General features: G+C 41.2%; 1 protein-coding gene across 2 annotated transcripts; it reads left to right on the top strand.

Annotated features, from left to right (window-relative positions):
* The first annotated feature begins 427 nt into the window (after positions 1-427).
* On the top strand, positions 428-10,408 carry CLDND1 (claudin domain containing 1). 2 transcript variants are annotated; one of them, XM_049628062.1, is made up of 5 exons: positions 428-570; positions 4,396-4,705; positions 6,794-6,901; positions 8,829-8,966; positions 9,122-10,408. In XM_049628062.1, exons 2-5 carry the CDS (start codon positions 4,414-4,416, stop codon positions 9,340-9,342), a joined length of 759 nt encoding a protein of 252 aa, XP_049484019.1. In that variant the 5' UTR covers positions 428-570; positions 4,396-4,413; the 3' UTR covers positions 9,343-10,408. The 2 variants fall into 2 exon arrangements, with proteins under 2 accessions (XP_049484019.1, XP_049484018.1); XM_049628061.1 differs by lacking the exon at positions 428-570 and adding an exon at positions 2,555-2,718.
* Positions 10,409-17,448: the final 7,040 nt, after the last annotated feature.

Here is a 17,448-nt window from a genome sequence, read left to right as displayed (position 1 = left end):
ATCTAAATTTCCTAATTGGTACTTGGTTTCACTAAATCATCCCTTATTTGTGAAAATATGTCAGGCTAGCTACTGTTTCCCAAAGAGCAGAGTAATGAATGGGAGTAGAAATTTAACTCCATTAATTTATTAAGGATTTGTTTTGCCTACCCACACCATAAGCAAGCACCCAAAACAGAAAATACCCAAGATGCGGAGATAAATGAGAAATATGGTTATGTGCTTGTTGGTACTGGTGTGGTCAGGCAGTTCGAGTCTCCTGTGCTGAGTGGGTAGGATGGTCACAACCTCAAACACGCAGACACATCCAGGTGCCCCCTAAATTGAGTGAAATGTAAATGTGTCTGATGTGTTTTCTAGGCATTCTACAGACCTGATGAATGAAAGCAGCCTTCTCCTTTGCAGGCTTCCCCAGAAACATCTACCTCCTGAATCATGAAGATTTATATATGCCATGAGCCCAGCCTGGGAATGCTCTGAGCCGAGCTCAGCAAAGATGCCTGAAATGTGGTCGTGGCAAGTCTCTCCTAGTCATCTGCAGTTAGCCCCGAGTTTCATAAACCTCCTGAAGTAAGCAGGACACCTACCTCTATAAATGGCTTAGTTCCAGCTTCTAGGGGAATTGGGAGCATTTGGTGTTTATATTGACCCTAACCATACATTATAGATATTCAACAAATATTTGCAAATACTAATAATTTAATGATTGTTTACTATGCCCAGACCCTGTGCTGGGCACTTTACATGCATTTCTTTTTTTCATTTAATCCTGCCAATGGTCACTCGGGATAGGGAGTTTATCAACATTCATATCTTGGAGAAAAGAAAACTGCGACTTAAGAGGTTAACTAACTTGTCCAATGTCACAAAACTAGTTAGTGCACCCTATTATCCAAGCTTGATTAGTCACTTATTCACCCTGGGATCAGCTTCCTTGACTATGAATTGAGGTAGTGTCTTCCTCTTTCAAACTTCCCTTCTACCTGGGTTTATTTACCATGTGACTTCACCAGAGAGGTAGTTCTGAAGATAGGGGACTTCTGATGAAGGCCAATGGACAAGGATATTTTCTGGTACATGACTCCTCCTTTCTGGTAGGAGTCAAGTTGCATATTAACAATTTGCCTGTACATCTCCACCACTTTCCCTAGTTGGTGCCTCTGACAAAGTTCTCCTTTAGTCAGACATTCTACATGAAAATCCAGTCATATTTTAATATTATATTTGGCTATTACCTTATTTTATTTATGTGCTAGATATGAATATCAGTTTGCCAACTCCGGTGAAAGAAGCAGAACCACAGACAGAAAAACAGATACTGTGCCTTCAATCTATCAGGATGGTAGAAATTTAGTATCAACTTTGAGCTAAATTCCAAGGCATCTGGGAATGGGGTAGGGTTTGAGAGCTTTTCTGGTCCTTGAGTAAGCTGTCTCTGTCAGTATGTGTTGAGAAATCCATCATTTACTGGTCTTGGGCCATGTTCCTGGGTCCACATGCATTATTGCAAAGATTTCTCTGCTTTCTATCCATGAACTTCTGTGCAGTACTTGAAGACTTAAGAGTCATTCTGTTACTGCTGTGACACATGGCCATCTGCACTCTCAGAGGCTGTCCATGACCTTATCTGCTTAAGACAATGTTCCCCCAAATCGAGTCTTTTTCACATTACATAACAATTTTTTAAATTCACGTTTTTGACATATCTGGTACCCTCAGTATTATCATAACTTAATATTTTTCTTTAACTGGAATTTATTTTAAAGTGAAACTGTACTGGGGCGTCTGGGTGGTTCATTCCGCTAGACATCTGTTGATTTCCGCCCAGGTCATGAGTTCACATTAGTGAGTTGGAGCCCCTGCATCCAGCTCCGTGCTGACAGCGCAGAGCCTGCTTGGGATTCTCTCTCTCTCTCCCTCTCTCTAGTCCTCCCCCACTTGTGCTCTCTCTCTCTCTCTCTCAAAATAAATAAAATAAACGTTAAAAAAGCATTAAAACGAAACTCTACTATAATAAATAGAAAATTTGTATCGCTTGCCATAAAGAGAAAGTAGCCATTAACATAAATTATATGAAACCCAAACATCACATTCTAGATGGATACGGTCAAGTCACATCTTTCTTAGTCTAAACTTAATAAATCCAGAAGGACTATCTGCTTCAATGGGAGTGAGATTGTGGGAGAGGACATAAATGGGTTAATATCGCAGAAGTATCTTAACTGCTATTGACATATTTAGAGGTAGGGCTATGTCACAGGGAGAGCACAGAACTGGAAAACCTGTTATATAAGTCACAATCAATAACTGTCGATGATCAGGGACAGGTCGCCTTTGCGGACCTTCCTCCCTTCCTTCATAAAATACAAGATTCCATCAGCCCAGACGCGCCGCCGCCACCACCACCCCCCCCGCCCCGCCTTTTGCGCACCTACTGTCACCCCGGAGTTGAACTACATCCCCCACAATGCACCGCGCGCGGCGCCAGAAATGCGGACCGCCGCTACCTCCCGCCGCTTTCCTTCTGTCCCTCCTACAACTCCCACAAGCCCCCTCGGCCCCGGGCCTAAGCCCAGCCTCTGGTGGAGGCGGAGGCGGAGGCGCGGGAGTTATGGAGGGGGCGGGATCTGCAGGGAAGTGCGTCAGAGGAGGCGCGGGGAGAGTAGGGTGCTGTGGTCTGAGCTTGAGGGTGAAGCTGGCGGAGCAGGAGGATGGGCGGTGAGTGAGCGGGCTCGGCGTCTCCGGGCAGGGGTCGCGTAGCCGTTGGATGTTTTCAGCAGTTTGAAGAGGGGCCCCTCCCGGGGAGCGGCCCGGGCGGGTGGGTGCCCCGCCGCAGCGCTGCGGCGGGGGTTTTCCCTCGGCCGAGTGGTCTGGGGAGGGGCCTGGTCGCGTACCTGGGGCCCCTGGCCTGGGGTGGCCCTGGACTGCGGGGCCCCCGGCTCGGTAGTGCGCCCTGCGAGGTGATAGCGCCAGTTGTCCGGCCTGGGTAAACAGCCGCTCTCGGTGCCGGGACCTTTTAAGGTCATTTGAGAGCACCAGGATGAAAGAGAATTAGAAAGAACAAGAATACAGAACCAACTTCTGGAGTTATTGTTAATCAGTGTAATTGCCCCATCTCTCCTGTGTCACACTTGCTATCTTCCAAACTCGGCAATCCCAGTTTGCGAGCCTGTTTTCGTGCGCCTTTGTAAGGTGTTTGGTGCGGTCACGGTGTATACTTGGCAGGATTTGACTCAGCTTGATCCGCCTTGAGTCATTTTACTGCGGCCATTTACTACTACTGCCGTTGAGTCCTGTCCACACCTTGGTGTGGTAGAGCCCCTCCCTAAGGAATGTGGTGAAAACCTCCAGAGGAGGGAAGGCAACCTGGCTCTGTGCCGGTGCGTGACATTCCCCAGGACTCTGTAACGTAGCTTATTCAGACTGTATGTTACCATATATGGGAGACAAAAGAGCAAAAATTGTACAAAAGGCAACCCCCCCCCCCCCCCCGCCCTGCGCTGGGGGCTCAGCCTTTTGGGTCTTAGCCCGCCGAATAAAGCTGTTTCCTGGAAAGAAAAGCCTCAGTGTCCCAACTCTTTCTGTGTGAGAATCCTGCTACATTGGGAGTATTCGTATTCTGCCTAATTCAGTTTTCTTTCTAGCTGAGGGGGAATCATTTAGTTTGCAGATGAGGAGAGTCAAAAAGTGTGAGGAATGGGGAGAGTAGACAGGAGTGGAGAATTTGGCAGCGTAAGGGAGTTTTCCTTAGCTTTAATAGATTAAGAGCAGATTGCTATCTAGCATTATCATAGTTACTGTTCTCTTTGCTATTCTGTGTACCCAGAACTACCTTTTCTGTGTGGGTTAAGGAACATCTCAACTCTGTTTTCCAAATAGCTCCTGATTCTTAACCTTGGTTTAGAAGGTTTTCCTCTTCAGAGGAAACTGGGAGGAGCCAACTTCCTCTGCTTCCATTTCTAATGCTCTGTTCGCGCTCAACCCCAGAAAACTTAATGCTCTGCAGCTTGCATAAAAATTCAGCCTGTAATGAAGAGTTTATGTATGGTACACTGCTGACTCTGAGCATGTCTGTTGTTTGTATCTGTAATGTGTATGTCCATTTCAGTGTTGTCTGTTTTAGTGTGCAGGTGATAGACTAGAGAACAAGACCTCTGTCTCCGTAGCATCCTGGGTATGTGAGCATTCAATAAGTACTTTTCATAATAATGAGTTTTATTTTGAAGTTAATTGAGAACATGCTTGCCTTTATTTATTTTTTAATGATTATATATTACTTTAAGGGCCAAGGGATGGGGACTAGGATAAAGGGTGGTTTTTGAGATAATTCCTTTCAAAATAACCTCTATTTGTCCATGAAGTCTAACATTTCTTCTTTCTCCGACTTTTAAACAGAGCAGTCTGAATGCCAGAATGGATAACCGTTTTGCTACAGCATTTGTAATTGCTTGTGTGCTTAGCCTCATTTCCACCATCTACATGGCAGCCTCGATTGGCACAGACTTCTGGTATGAATATCGAAGTCCAATTCAAGAAAATTCCAGTGATTTGGCCAAAAGCATCTGGACCGACTTCGAGAGTGATGAGGCAGATGAAAAGACTTATAATGATGCGCTTTTCCGATTTAATGGCACAGTGGGATTGTGGAGACGGTGTATCACTATACCTCCAAACGCATATGGGTATAGCTCACCAGAAAGGACAGGTATTTCTCTTATTTTAACTTCTGTCTCCTTTATCTACTCAATAATAAAGTGATGGTGATGACCCAGTTATGTAAAAGGAGGTTTGTGGGTTCTTTCTCTCTCCAAAGAGATAAATCTATGTGTCTCTTCTCTCTCTATCACCTTCTCTGCCCATCTTCCATGAATTACCGTGATACTCGTTACAATTGGTTGGATAAGTAACTGTCCTTATCTTGGGAAAGCCAGTTTAAATCTCTGTACTTATCAGTAAAATTATTTTTATTAGTCTCACACATGTCATGAGGAAATAATTGGGAAAGTACATTGGAAGACTTTAAATATTTGGTAATTGGTGAAAGAATTAGTATCCAGAATCAAATCAACAAATATGAATTGATAGTCTTTTAAGTGTTAGCTGTGTTTTAGTAGTTATTATCATTTGCCCTGTGAATCTTAGAGAATATAATTTGATCCAACTCTACGTTTAAATCTGTGTATATTGAGTCTGTTTTACAACAACTTGATAGAGTTTGTAGGTTAAAAATATGCATTACGGAAATAAAAACCTAAGAAGTTGTTTCATTTATTTTGCAAGCATTCTTACCATTAAAAATGTTTAATTTCCAATTATTGAAATGGAAACTTTAGAACTGTTTCTAAGGAACAACTTTACAATTTGTTTCCGCTTATGACTACTTCTGTTGACCACTTTGTGGGAAGCACTGTATTTAAATCACAGCACAACAGGCTGGAGTTACCATATATCAGAAGGACAATAGTTGTGATTATATAATGGGAAAAAGAAAGTAGTTGGAAAGGGGGGGTGGTGGTTAAAGTTAATTGTAAAGCGTTCAGTTCTACTTATGAGGGCATAGGAGCACTTGATGGTTGAATCTTACCAATCGTTTATCATTCATTCAGCAAATACTTATTACATGCCTCCATATTCCATGTAGAACATCAGAGAAAAAAAATACCTTTAGTCCGAGGGAGCTAACATTCTTGTAAGGGATGCATGCAGTAAACTGAATAAATAAGTGTAATAGCATGAACAGTAGTTATTTATATAGTATGTTAGGTGACACATGCTATGAAAAAATGCAGGAAAATACAGGGGATTTGGAATATGTAGGGAAGGGGATGTTGGTGTGCATAAGTTATAATCTTCAATAGCATAGGCAGGATAGGCTTCAACAAGAAGACATTACTTGAGTAAAGACTTGAGGTAGGTGAAGGAGTTGGCTTTATGGAAAATTGCAGAGGTAGGGGGAATCGTGGGTTGGAAGGAAAAGCTACTGCAAAGGCTTTATGGTGGGAGCATGTCTGAATTAGTCAAGGACCAGCAAGAAAGCCACTGGGCTGGAATGGAGGGTAAGGAGGGGAGAGTTGTCAGAAAGGTACTCTGGGGGTGAGAGTGGGGCAAACCTTGCAAGATTTTCTAGGCGTGATGAGGGCCTTGGTTTTTACTCCACATGTGAAGGAGCGTTGCAGAGCTTTGAGCAGAGGACAGATGATCTGGTCACCTAGACGCATGTTTTGAAAACAAGTAGTAGGCAAAGGTGGAAGCCAGGAGACTTTTGCACTGATTCAGGTGAGAGATGATTGTGGCTTAGACGACAATAGTAGCACTGAGAAGTGTCTGGATTCTAGATATGTTTTGAAGGTGGACCCTCAAGGATTAACTGGTGGGATGCATGTGGGCAACAATGACTATAGTTTCTGGTCTGAGGAACTAGAAGAATGGAATTGTCATTACCTGAGATGGGGGAAGACAGCTGGGGGAGTAGGTTTCGGGGAGAAGATGAAAGTTCCTATTTATTTGTTTTCTCCTCCTTCCTAGTCTTCTTGCATATCTATTCGCATTCATTTTACTGCTCCTACTTTTTTTTCCCCTTTCTTGTACCAATGTCTTAAGCCCACTGCTGAGAACCACTGGCATCCATTGGGCATCAGTGAATCTTGTGTGTCATTCAAGGCCAAAGAGGTTGCTGTCCTCTGGGAACATCTTTCTATATCACTTTTTATTTTAGAGAATAATTACTGAAAGGGATTTTTGTTAAATGTTTATAATTAAAGCAACAAGCAATCATTGTTAATTCGTGTTCCAGAGTCATTTGATGCCACAAAATGCATGAGTTTCACGCTAAATGAGCAGTTCATGGAGAAATTTGTTGATCCTGGAAACCACAATAGTGGAATTGATCTGCTTCGGACCTGTGAGTACATTGATTTCAGCCGGACAGTTGGGAAAAAAAGAAATAATTTTGCCATTTGTTGATTTCTGTTTTGGGAACAAGATGAATCAGTATGTCATGTCAACTTGAAATAAGATCTCTAACGGTATCCCGATGAACTCTCTTCTGTTGAAAACATATTTTAAGATTAGGTACGTACCTAACCAATTGCAAATATAAAGTTCAGAGAAGCAGCTAATACATTAGGTGACAGAATCCAGACCTCCCCAAAAGATGTTATTAGTGGGCCCTTTTGAAGAGTAAATTTAATAGGAATAAATAATAAATTTTTGATTTTGAGTTAAACGTTTCAGCTACCTGAGTTCAGATAGGGATATGTAAAAAAAAGTTGACTATAAGCTCTAAGAGTCAACTAAGGATTAGGGCTACCAAAAACGTTAATGTAGCCTTAGGTGGTAATAACAAAAGTATAGATATCAAAAACAAATGAAAGTATTTATTAGGAGCGTTCCATTCCTTGATGGTCAGACTGCATAAGAAATACTGTCTTCAGATTTGTACCTGGTTTTCCGGCTGTAGAGGCTTACTGGAGCTTGTCCCAAAGAATGACCATGTTATGAGAGACCATGAAATGGCAAGTACAGTTGACCCTCGAACAGCATAAGGGTTAAGAGCACGAACCCCTCCACGGGGTTGAAAATCCACATATAACTTTTGACTCCCCAATACATTACTAACAGTCTACTGTTGATCAGAAGCCTTACCAATAACATAAAACAGTCGACTGACACGTATTTTGTATGTTATATGTATTATATAGTGTATTCTTAACATAAATTAGAGGGAAAAAATGTTATTAAGAAAATAAGGAAGAGAAAATACATTTGCAGTATGTTCTGTTAAAAATCTGCATATAAGTCAACCTGCACATTGAAAAAAAATTTTTTTAATTTTAATTTCAAGAGCAAGAGAGACCGAGCACAAGCAGGGAAGGGCAGAGAGAGAGGGAGACACAGAATCCGAAGTAGGCTCTAGACTCTAAGCTTGTCCGCGCAGAGCCCCACACAGGGCTCGAACTCACGAACCGTGAGATCATGACCTAAGCTGAAGTCGGATGCTCAACCGACTGAGCCACCCAGGCACTCCTCAGCCTGCACATTTAAACCTGCACATTTGTATTGCAAATATATAGGAAGAAGTATATTTCTAACAGTTTGAAGGGAAGTTGGAGAAAAGACTTTTATGTAGTTCCAGAAAGTAAAACTAGCACTATAGGGTAGAATTTGGCTTAGAGTTGATATTAATACATTACTAATAATTAAAGTAATGTAAGAGTGGAAGGGGGTGCTTTGGAAGATCATCAGCTTTCTTCCCACAGCTGTTGAGGGAATTTATGATAATTAAAACTGCCATTTACTGAGTGCAGAGATCCTCTGCTTTGTGTTTCATGTATATTCTTTCAACAGGTCTTTTATAATCACCATTCATTTACTTGTTATTCCCACCTTGAGATCCTATAAGGACTTAGATTCATTTGTATGTAGAGCCAGAAGGTTTTGCTTCAAATGCTGGCTCTCCCGCTCACTGTTTTACCTTGTACAAGTTAGTTATACCTCTTGCCTTAGTTTCCTCATTTATAAAATGGAGATAATAATAGTACCTCTTCATAGGGATGTTGGGAGGATTAACATGCAACGTGTGTAAAGAAATTGCTGGATGCATAGTAAGCCCTCAGTGATTGTTAACTGTTAGTGTCCTTTCACTTTTATCAGGACAAAGGTAGCATCCTGTTGAACAAAGTGCTTTGGAAAAGAAACGTCCGGTATTAAAAGTACTCCTTTCTCACTTGTTGAGAAAAGATCTATTTAGTATATGACAGAAATTGACATTGTGAGAACACCGTCTGAAATCATGGTAACATTTCTTTTTTTCTCTTTTTCAAAATCAGATCTTTGGCGTTGCCAGTTCCTCTTACCTTTTGTCAGTCTGGGTTTGATGTGCTTTGGAGCCGTAATTGGACTTTGTGCTTGCATCTGCCGGAGTTTGTATCCCACCATTGCCACAGGCATTCTGCATCTCCTTGCAGGTGGGTCTTGTCAGGATACTTCGCTTTTCTCCTCTTCCTGTGTCCATAGAGACCAAAGAGTCGTAACTCTTAAACATTCACGCAGTACCATCCTGTTGTGTTGCCCGCGAAGCTCTCACTGTGCTCTTACCAGTTATGTTTTGTTCTCCTCCAAGGGCTGTGCACACTGGGCTCAGTGAGTTGTTATGTTGCTGGGATTGAACTACTCCACCAGAAACTAGAACTACCTGAGAACGTGTCTGGTGAATTTGGATGGTCCTTCTGCCTGGCGTGTGTCTCAGCTCCCCTACAGTTCATGGCTTCTGCCCTCTTCATCTGGGCTGCTCACACCAATCGGAAAGAGTACACCTTAATGAAGGCCTATCGTGTGGCATGAGTGGGAAGTTGCCTGCTTTGCAATTGCCATTTTTATTATGTTTTTAATATTAATATTTTCTCTTGTCTCCCCTCCCGTTGTTTTTAATTTAATTTTTTTGAGTGGATCTACCATTTTATCCTGAAAATCTATTTTATTTATTCACACAGACAATTGTTTCTTAATACCACTAAAATGTATACGGATTATTCTGGATGATTCCATCTTTTAAACAAACCAATGTGGGTTCAGAGTCCAGAGAGCAAGAAGTGGGTAGACGGTTGGCACAAATTTCTGAAAGAAAATTGATAGTGGGAGATTGACCCAAAGCAAGTCCTACTGATGTCGGTTAGACTTTTCAGTAAATAGCTAGCTGTTCAACTAGAAACCCTTTAGTGTCTCTGGGAAACCTTTCATTGTCAAAACTTAATGGTCACTGTGCTGTTGTAGATAGCCAGTCAGCCAGAAGTATTAGTGCTATTTTCAGACGTAAGCTATATAAAATAAGGAGATTAGCTAAGAGCCTTTTCCCCAAATATTGGCATATAGCTTTATTCAAGGTGAAGTATGGCAGCTGTTTATCTATACTGTGTTTGTCTGCAAGAAAGGAAGTGAAAAATACAGTGTTTACTTGAAACTTTAACTTCGTAACTGCAGGAATTCCAATTCAGCCAGACAAGAGGATTAACCTTATTTTACTTTACCTTTTTTTGTATTTTTTTTTTTTTAACTCTCCTTAGTATGTCAATAGGATTTTCAGTACCACCAAACCATTTTGGATTTTTGCTCCTTGCCTCTTCACACATCAGGCTTAAGAGTGCTTTCTTTCTAACAGAACTTTGGGGTCATAGAGTAAAATTCTCCCAACTGCTGTCTATGTATTCCAGCTCAGTACCATAAAGAAGGTTCCACCGTAATGACCCTCCGGAGCTAGGAAAACTACCACAAGACCTAAAGCTTTGGCTAGTCATTAACTTCCAACTATGGTCTTTATTTCTTGTGGTGAAATGATGTGCCTTTCCTTGCCTAAATCCCTTCCTGGTGTGTATCAACATTATTTAACATCTTCTAATTCAGTCATTTTTTTATAAATATGTCTATATATAAACATTGAACTTTAAAAAAAAATCTTATTTACTTATTCCATTACTGTAGCACTTGACAGATTTTAAAAAATGTAACTTAGTAATTTCTTACAATATCCTAAATCTGTCTTTTTTAAAAAATAAAAAATGAGAAGAAACTCAATATTGTTTAGTGTCTGAGTTGATGTAAATCTCAATATTTTAGGATAAAGAAGTACAGGATTCTGAATGAGGATCTCTGTGTTTCTCTGGAAAATGCGTTGTTGCTAGGGTCTCTGTTTTATCTTCCAAAAAATATGGGAACCCCTTACGCCCATTAGAAAATAAGACACTCTTCAGAGTTTTAAAACATGTTTTCAAAGTAGTTTTGTGACCTCTATGTATCGTATTTAATGTGGCTAGGGTTTTCTTAAGTTATTTAATGGCTGTGGATGTTTGTGTTCTATTGTAAAATACTCCACTTTCTGACTTAAAGCCAATATTACTCTGCCACCAGTTATTACCTGTGCAATTACTGGCTATCAGTTTTCTACCTCTTCCTAACTCTTGAAGTTCACTGCCTTTCAGCACCTTCTGTAGAAGGCAGAAAAGCTAAGTAAATATACACAAAGCACTTAGGTATGGGATTTTAAAGTTATTGACCAACATGACATTTTTTATTGGGAAGTTACTTATTTTAGACAGTGTCCCTGCCACTTGTCCCTCCAAAGTTGTCTGTGATTGTCAGTCCACTACCAATCTTTCACATGCACTGTGAAAACTCCGTCAGAATCGGACTTGTGAGTTACAGGCTCACTGGTGGCCTCCTTGAGTATGGAAGCCAGCACCAGAAGCTCTGGGGTTGAATATGTGTTGTAGTTGATATTTTAAGCACATTTCAGAATATCTGAGGTCATCCTCTCTTGCAAAGACTTTTTTCTTTGGAACATAGAGGGCCGTGGTTGTATCATTTGAGGTGAAAATTAGTTTTTCACCTGTCTCTTGCTCTAACCAGGTAGAGCCATATGAAATTGCTGATATTTGACCCATTTTTGATTAAAACTAATGACATAAAATCAGTGGCAAGTAAAGTTTTATTAATCTCTTTTCACCTAATCTTTGAAAGCAACCCCCAAAGTAAAAACTTAATTTTCAGGTTTTTCAGAACATGAGTTTCACGGTAATTTAAGAAACGCATTAAAAATTTTTTTTTAAATGTCTTTGTGAGAGACAAAATGTGAGCGGGGGAGGGGCAGAGAGAGAGGGAGACACAATCTGAAGCAGGCTCCAGGCTCTGAGCTGTCAGCGCAGAGCCCAACACAGGGCTCAAACCCACAAACGGTGAGATCATGACCTGTGCAGAAGTTGGTTGCTTGACCGGCTGAACCACTCAGGTGCCCCTAAGAAATGTGTTTTAAAATCTTAATTTTATAGTTCCTAACTAATCTCATTAAATGATGTGAATAAATATCTTTTATATCCTTTTTTGGCAAAAGATGCAGTTCAAAAAATTTTAAGGTATAGCCGTAAAAGTTGACACAATAAAAAGGGCAGAATAATCCTGGAAGAATTTATTTGTTCAGTTAACACTGTGCCTACTGTCTATGTCATTAATATAATAGTAATGTGTTACGGTTTACCTCCTCAAAGTGTTTGCGTGTGTGTGTGTGTGTGTGTGTGTGTGTGTGTGTGCGTTTTGGGGGGAGAGGACAGAGTTGAAAAGTCACTTAAAGGTGAACTGATTTAGTCACACCGGTGAGAAGAATGAGATGGCCATAGGATAGATCAATTTAGTTTTCCCATTCCAGAGACGAGCAAATTGCAGACTAGCACTATTAAAACTTATAATATAGATCCAGTTATCTTCATTTGACTGTAAGATAGTGTGAGGGCATTTTAAGAAGTAAGCCTCATGTAAACTTTCACCAGAAATGAAAACCATCTGTTGAATTAACCTGATTTCACCAGTTACAACACTCCCCGAGATTTCCTGGCTACTGAATGGGTACAGCCCTGAAGATGCAAGTTGTAATTTCACAAGCTTGACGGAGCTCTGTGCTGGCAGAGCTGGGTGGGGTCCTGTCCTCCTTTCAGCCCTCTACTCATAAGGGAATCATGATTCATACTTTGAAAAGAGAGGAATAAAACTCCAAGGAAACACATCTGTGTGTAATTATTTTTCTGTTGCTCATTAGGTGTTCCAACATACAATTGTAACGAGATACATTTTTCCTTGAATCAAATTATGATACATGCCAGTGTCCTGCAGATTCATCATAAGAGAATTTTAAATTGCAAAAAGAGTGGGTTATTTGCTCTATAGAGGAAATTGCCACACGACTCATTTAAATGATCTTCCGTGCTAAAAATTCTATGAGCAAAGTTAACACGCTATTTGACATATTAAGATTTACACACACTCAGCAAATTTACATAAAGTGAGATCTAATTCACATTACTTTATACCTTTGCTGAGTTTTAAAAATATGAAATATGGAGGGAAAGATAATTCTCTTTCTGTTTTGTCTTCACCTTTTAAAAATACTTGGCTTGTTGAGTAATGCATCACCTTTTATCTTCTGACTCAGTGTCTCAGGGTGTGAACTTGACCTCAGCTCTCCTGCAGCCTTTCCGGCCCTCCCTGTCTTCCAGCCTTCTGTTCTTGTTTCTCTCTATGCAGCTTGTGTTGTAGTTGGTATGTTCATGAGCAACCTAGACTCCCTTGTTCTCATAACCTCCCACGGCCGCTTCCTTCGCATTCCATACGCTGGCTTATCTTCATAGACTGTGCTATCCAGTTTTCTTGTCAGTCTCAAGGTACCAAGAACGGCTGTTCAAAACCATTAAACTGACTCTGTGTAAAAAGTGATGCTCTTTGACTTTAGCTGCTCGACAATTTTAACCATCTCCAACTGTTGATTTATTACTACTCCCTACCACACAGTCTCAAAATCTCTATGAAAGTCAGTTGTGAGAAACACTCTTCATCCTCAACTTCCATGGAAGGAGTTTTATGTTGTTGTTTTTTCCATGAGGGAGTACTGGAATGAAGTCTTCCAGTTTCTCCAACTGTTTCTGCTCGCCCCTAAAAAAGAAGGAATATGTTATGATTGGAGATATTGCTAGGATCATGGCATCCGCAAAAAAGCACAGCGTATGCTGGTGAAGGATCTAGTTCAGAAGACAGAATACTAAATTTGTAATTCCAGGTCTGTCACTTAGCCTTTCCAAGCTCCACTTTCCCCATCTGTGAAATGCTAGGATTTTTATACCTGCCTCATACACTTGCCGTGAGGATTATGTAAATTGCTGAACATAAAGTAGCCACTCAAAACCTGCTAGCTGTGACTGGCTGCATGAGGAGGGAATGAGGTTACCAAGCCTATAAAGCAGTGGTTCTCAGCCTAGCCTGCACATTGGACTTGCATGGAGAATTTAAAAACAATATTTGTGCCCCAGAGATTTTCTGATTTATTTGGCCTGGGGTGTGACCAGGTCACTATGGCTTTTTTGTGTGTGTGTTTTGTTTTTTTTAATCTTTCAAAGTGATTCCAGTGGGTAACTATGTTGAAAACTATATCTGAAACTACATTTAAAAGCAAGAAATAGGGGGCGCCTGGGTGAGTTAGTGGGTTAGTGAGCAACCCACTCTTGATTTCAGCAAAGGTCACCTTCTTACGGTTCATGAGTTGGGCTCCTTGCATTGGGCTCCGTGCTGGCAGTGTGGAGCTTGCTTGGGATTCTCTCTCCCTCCCTCTCTCTCTGCCCCTCCTCTGCGTGTGTGCACGTTCTCTCCTTCTCTCTCTTGTTCTCTCTCTCTCTCTCTCTCCCTCAAAATAAATAAACAGAAAATAAAAATAAAAACAAGAAATAGGATTCCCTCTCTCCTAGACAGATTGTTAGAAAGACAGTCTAAGGAAACAGTTAAGTAAACAGACCCGGTACAGTGCCTGCTTTCTACAGGCCATTTCTTTCCTGTGCTTTCTAGCACTCTCTTCTGCTGATCACTGGCTCTTTGAGACAGGCCCCACTCCATCACACCACTGCTGGTTGGAGATGTGTAGGGAGAGTGTGCCTGCACACCCAGTACACCCCCGTGGCTCTTCCTAAGGTTCAGATTTGGCAGGAGGTGTTAGGAAGCCTCATTTGTTTTGGCTTCACTACCAAATTACTTTCTTTAATCCAGTACTTTCCGGGACCCTGTACTGTGGCGTAATTAGGCCTCCATAAATAAAGTGAATACTTTGACCCCTGTCTGCTTATCAATTCATTGCACTCCTACTCTTTTGGTTAGAATCACATAGGACAGGGCTGCCTGGGTGGCTCAGTTGGTTAAGCATCTGACTCTTGATTTCAGTTCAGGTCATGATCTCACAGGTTGTGAGATCAAGCCCCGCATCAGGCTCTGCACTGACAGCACAGAGCCTGCTTGGGATTCTGTCTCCCTCTCTCTCTCTGCCCCTACCCCACTCATGCTCTTTCTCTCAAAATAAGTAAATAAACCTTAAAAAAAAAAAAAAAAAAAAAAAAAAAAGGATCACCCAGGACAGAGGCATGAGTGATTGACATTAACCTCTACAGTTGCCAGAAGCACTTGACAATGGACATATAAAATGAGTATAAAATAGTATGTTCCTTGATAGGTTACTGTGACAGTGAAATAGATCCTGAAACGTAAGAGCTGAATAAACGTTAGGTGTTAGTGTCTGGAGGCCGACATAGCACAGGGGGAGAAGGCAGCCTTTGCCTGGCATGTGTAGGAGTTGCAGCTGCTGTGGCTTGTCCTGTGACTGCAGTCTGGTGCGGAATAGGGCTGGGGCTGGTGCTACATTGACGGAGAGAGTCTAGTTTCCAGTTTCAGGTTCGTTTCAAAATGGCGCTTCATTCACTACATGGGCTTTTAAGCCATCCTTGCATCTCAAAGTGGAAGAATTTTTAAAGCTTCTGTTTTTATCCTTTGTCTCAAACAAGACGGCACTAATGTGGAATATTTGTTTCTTCAATGATTTTGAGAAGCATCGGTTGGTGTTTGAAGATCAGCCGCATCATTATCTTGCTTACATTGGATCCACATCCATTGACGGAATGGGAAGAACTTGGATTTCTGTGGCTTATTCTCAAGCTCCTAAAATCAACTACTGCCCCCTGATATGCAATTGGATTTGGATGGTTCATTTTAAGTGCTAAGCTTGTCAACAGATGTCAGGAACACACACCTTAACTTCAACCTCTGGGTATTATTCGTGAGCACTTATAATAAGTTGCAGAGCAGCACTTATTGCCCAGGACTTAAGGGAGCATTCAAGGACATGTAAGATAAGAAATTAACCAGAAAAATTCTAGAAAGACTTCAAACATTTGGGGTTATAACCCCCTTCCAGCAAACTAAAACTAAAACTAAAACCACAATGAAATATCCTCTCATACCCATCAGAATGGCTAAAATCAAAAACACAAGAAACAACAAGTGTTTGTGAGGATGTGGAGAAAAGGGAACCCTCATGCCCTATTGGTGGGAATGCAAATTGGTGTAGCCCCTATGGAAAACAGTATGGTTACTCAAAAAATTAAAAATAAAATACTATATGATCTATCAATTCCACTACCCCGTGGAGGTAAGTGATGCAGTCACATTTCCAAGCTAAGCTCTGAGCTGACAGTCAAGATCATCTTCTAGCCATGTGCTCAGCTGACTTGGATGTCTGTCTAGTCTTGCTGAACTCTCAGATGACTCTGGCCCTCCATTATCTTACAATAACCTTTGAGATTCTAGTCAAGAACCACTCAGCTAAGCCCAATCAACCTACAAAACTGTAAGAGATAATAATGATTTGTTGTTTTATGCTGCTACATTTTGGGGTCATTTGTTATGCAGTCATAGTATCTAGAACAATGCTCTTTCCCATCATAGGCTTTTAAAAGGTCTTTTCTCTTCCTGAATGACTTTTTCTGATACCCCTCCCCCTACCCCTTCCCACTTTTTTACCTGGCTAACTTCTATTCATTTTTCCAATCAAAGCTTAATATTTTCTTATTCAGCACAATTTCCCTGACCATCTACCTTGGGGCTCATTCTCCCTTTAACTATTTTACACTCTAAAGTTCTCAAATGTGGCAGGCAGTAAAATCCAAGTTGAGAAGTGATTCTACTTGTCATCATTTCTTTATTTTTTTATTTTTTGAAAATGTTTATTTATTTATTTATTTTTAGAGAGACAGAGAGCCAGTGGGGAAGGAGCAGAGAGAGAGGAGAGAGAGAATCCCAAGCAGGTTCCGAGCTATCAGTGTAGAGCCCAAGGTGGGGCATGATCTCCCTAACAGTGAGATCATGACCTGAGCCCAAATCAAGTCAGATGCTTAACAGACTGAGCCACCCAGGCACCCCTGTCATCATTCCTTTTAAACTCCTTGGATCCAATCTCCCCATACCTTAAAATAATCTGAGGGAAGTTCTAGGGTTGCTAAGTAATAATGAAATCCTTTTTAAGAGGGACGTGAAAAAAGTTCAGTCCAGTCTGATAATCACGTTTCAGGCCAGTTAGTGAAATATTAAAATTAAAACACCATTCAAAGTTGAAACTGCATCTTCTCTTAGCTTAGGCTTGTCTCTGTCTGGAAACCCTACAATAGGGGAGGGGACTTAGCTTCTGTCAGTTCTCAGTTACTTTCTCCTACATGGACAGAGACTTTCTGAACCTCCATGGTCAAACCATGGAAAGAGTAGATTAGGAAGAAGGACAGTTTAATATGGCTGGTACAGTTGTCATCTGGCCGTGGGGCATGTAGCCCATGCACAATTGCTGGCTCTTTCTCTTTTAAAGACTGCTTTTGGGAGTTTCTCAGAGACCCTCCCTCTGCAGACCTTCAGGCTATATTTCTTTTAACAAGTAAAATCAATGTCTTTCCTTTAGCTGTGTGCTTACCACTCTTCCCACAGTCCCTGGGATCCTGGCAGGCTGATTTCTCTCTGTTAGGGTCACACTGCCCCCAGGTTGCTCAGGAGTTCTCTCTCTCCTCTCTCTCTCTCTCTCTCTCTCCCTCTCTCTTAAACAGGACTCCAGGT

This window comes from Panthera uncia, chromosome C2 (assembly GCF_023721935.1).
Source record: "Panthera uncia isolate 11264 chromosome C2, Puncia_PCG_1.0, whole genome shotgun sequence".
NCBI lineage: Eukaryota > Metazoa > Chordata > Mammalia > Carnivora > Felidae > Panthera > Panthera uncia.
The sequence above is the reverse complement of the archived record's forward strand: the minus strand, read 5'-3'. Positions and strand labels throughout refer to the sequence as shown.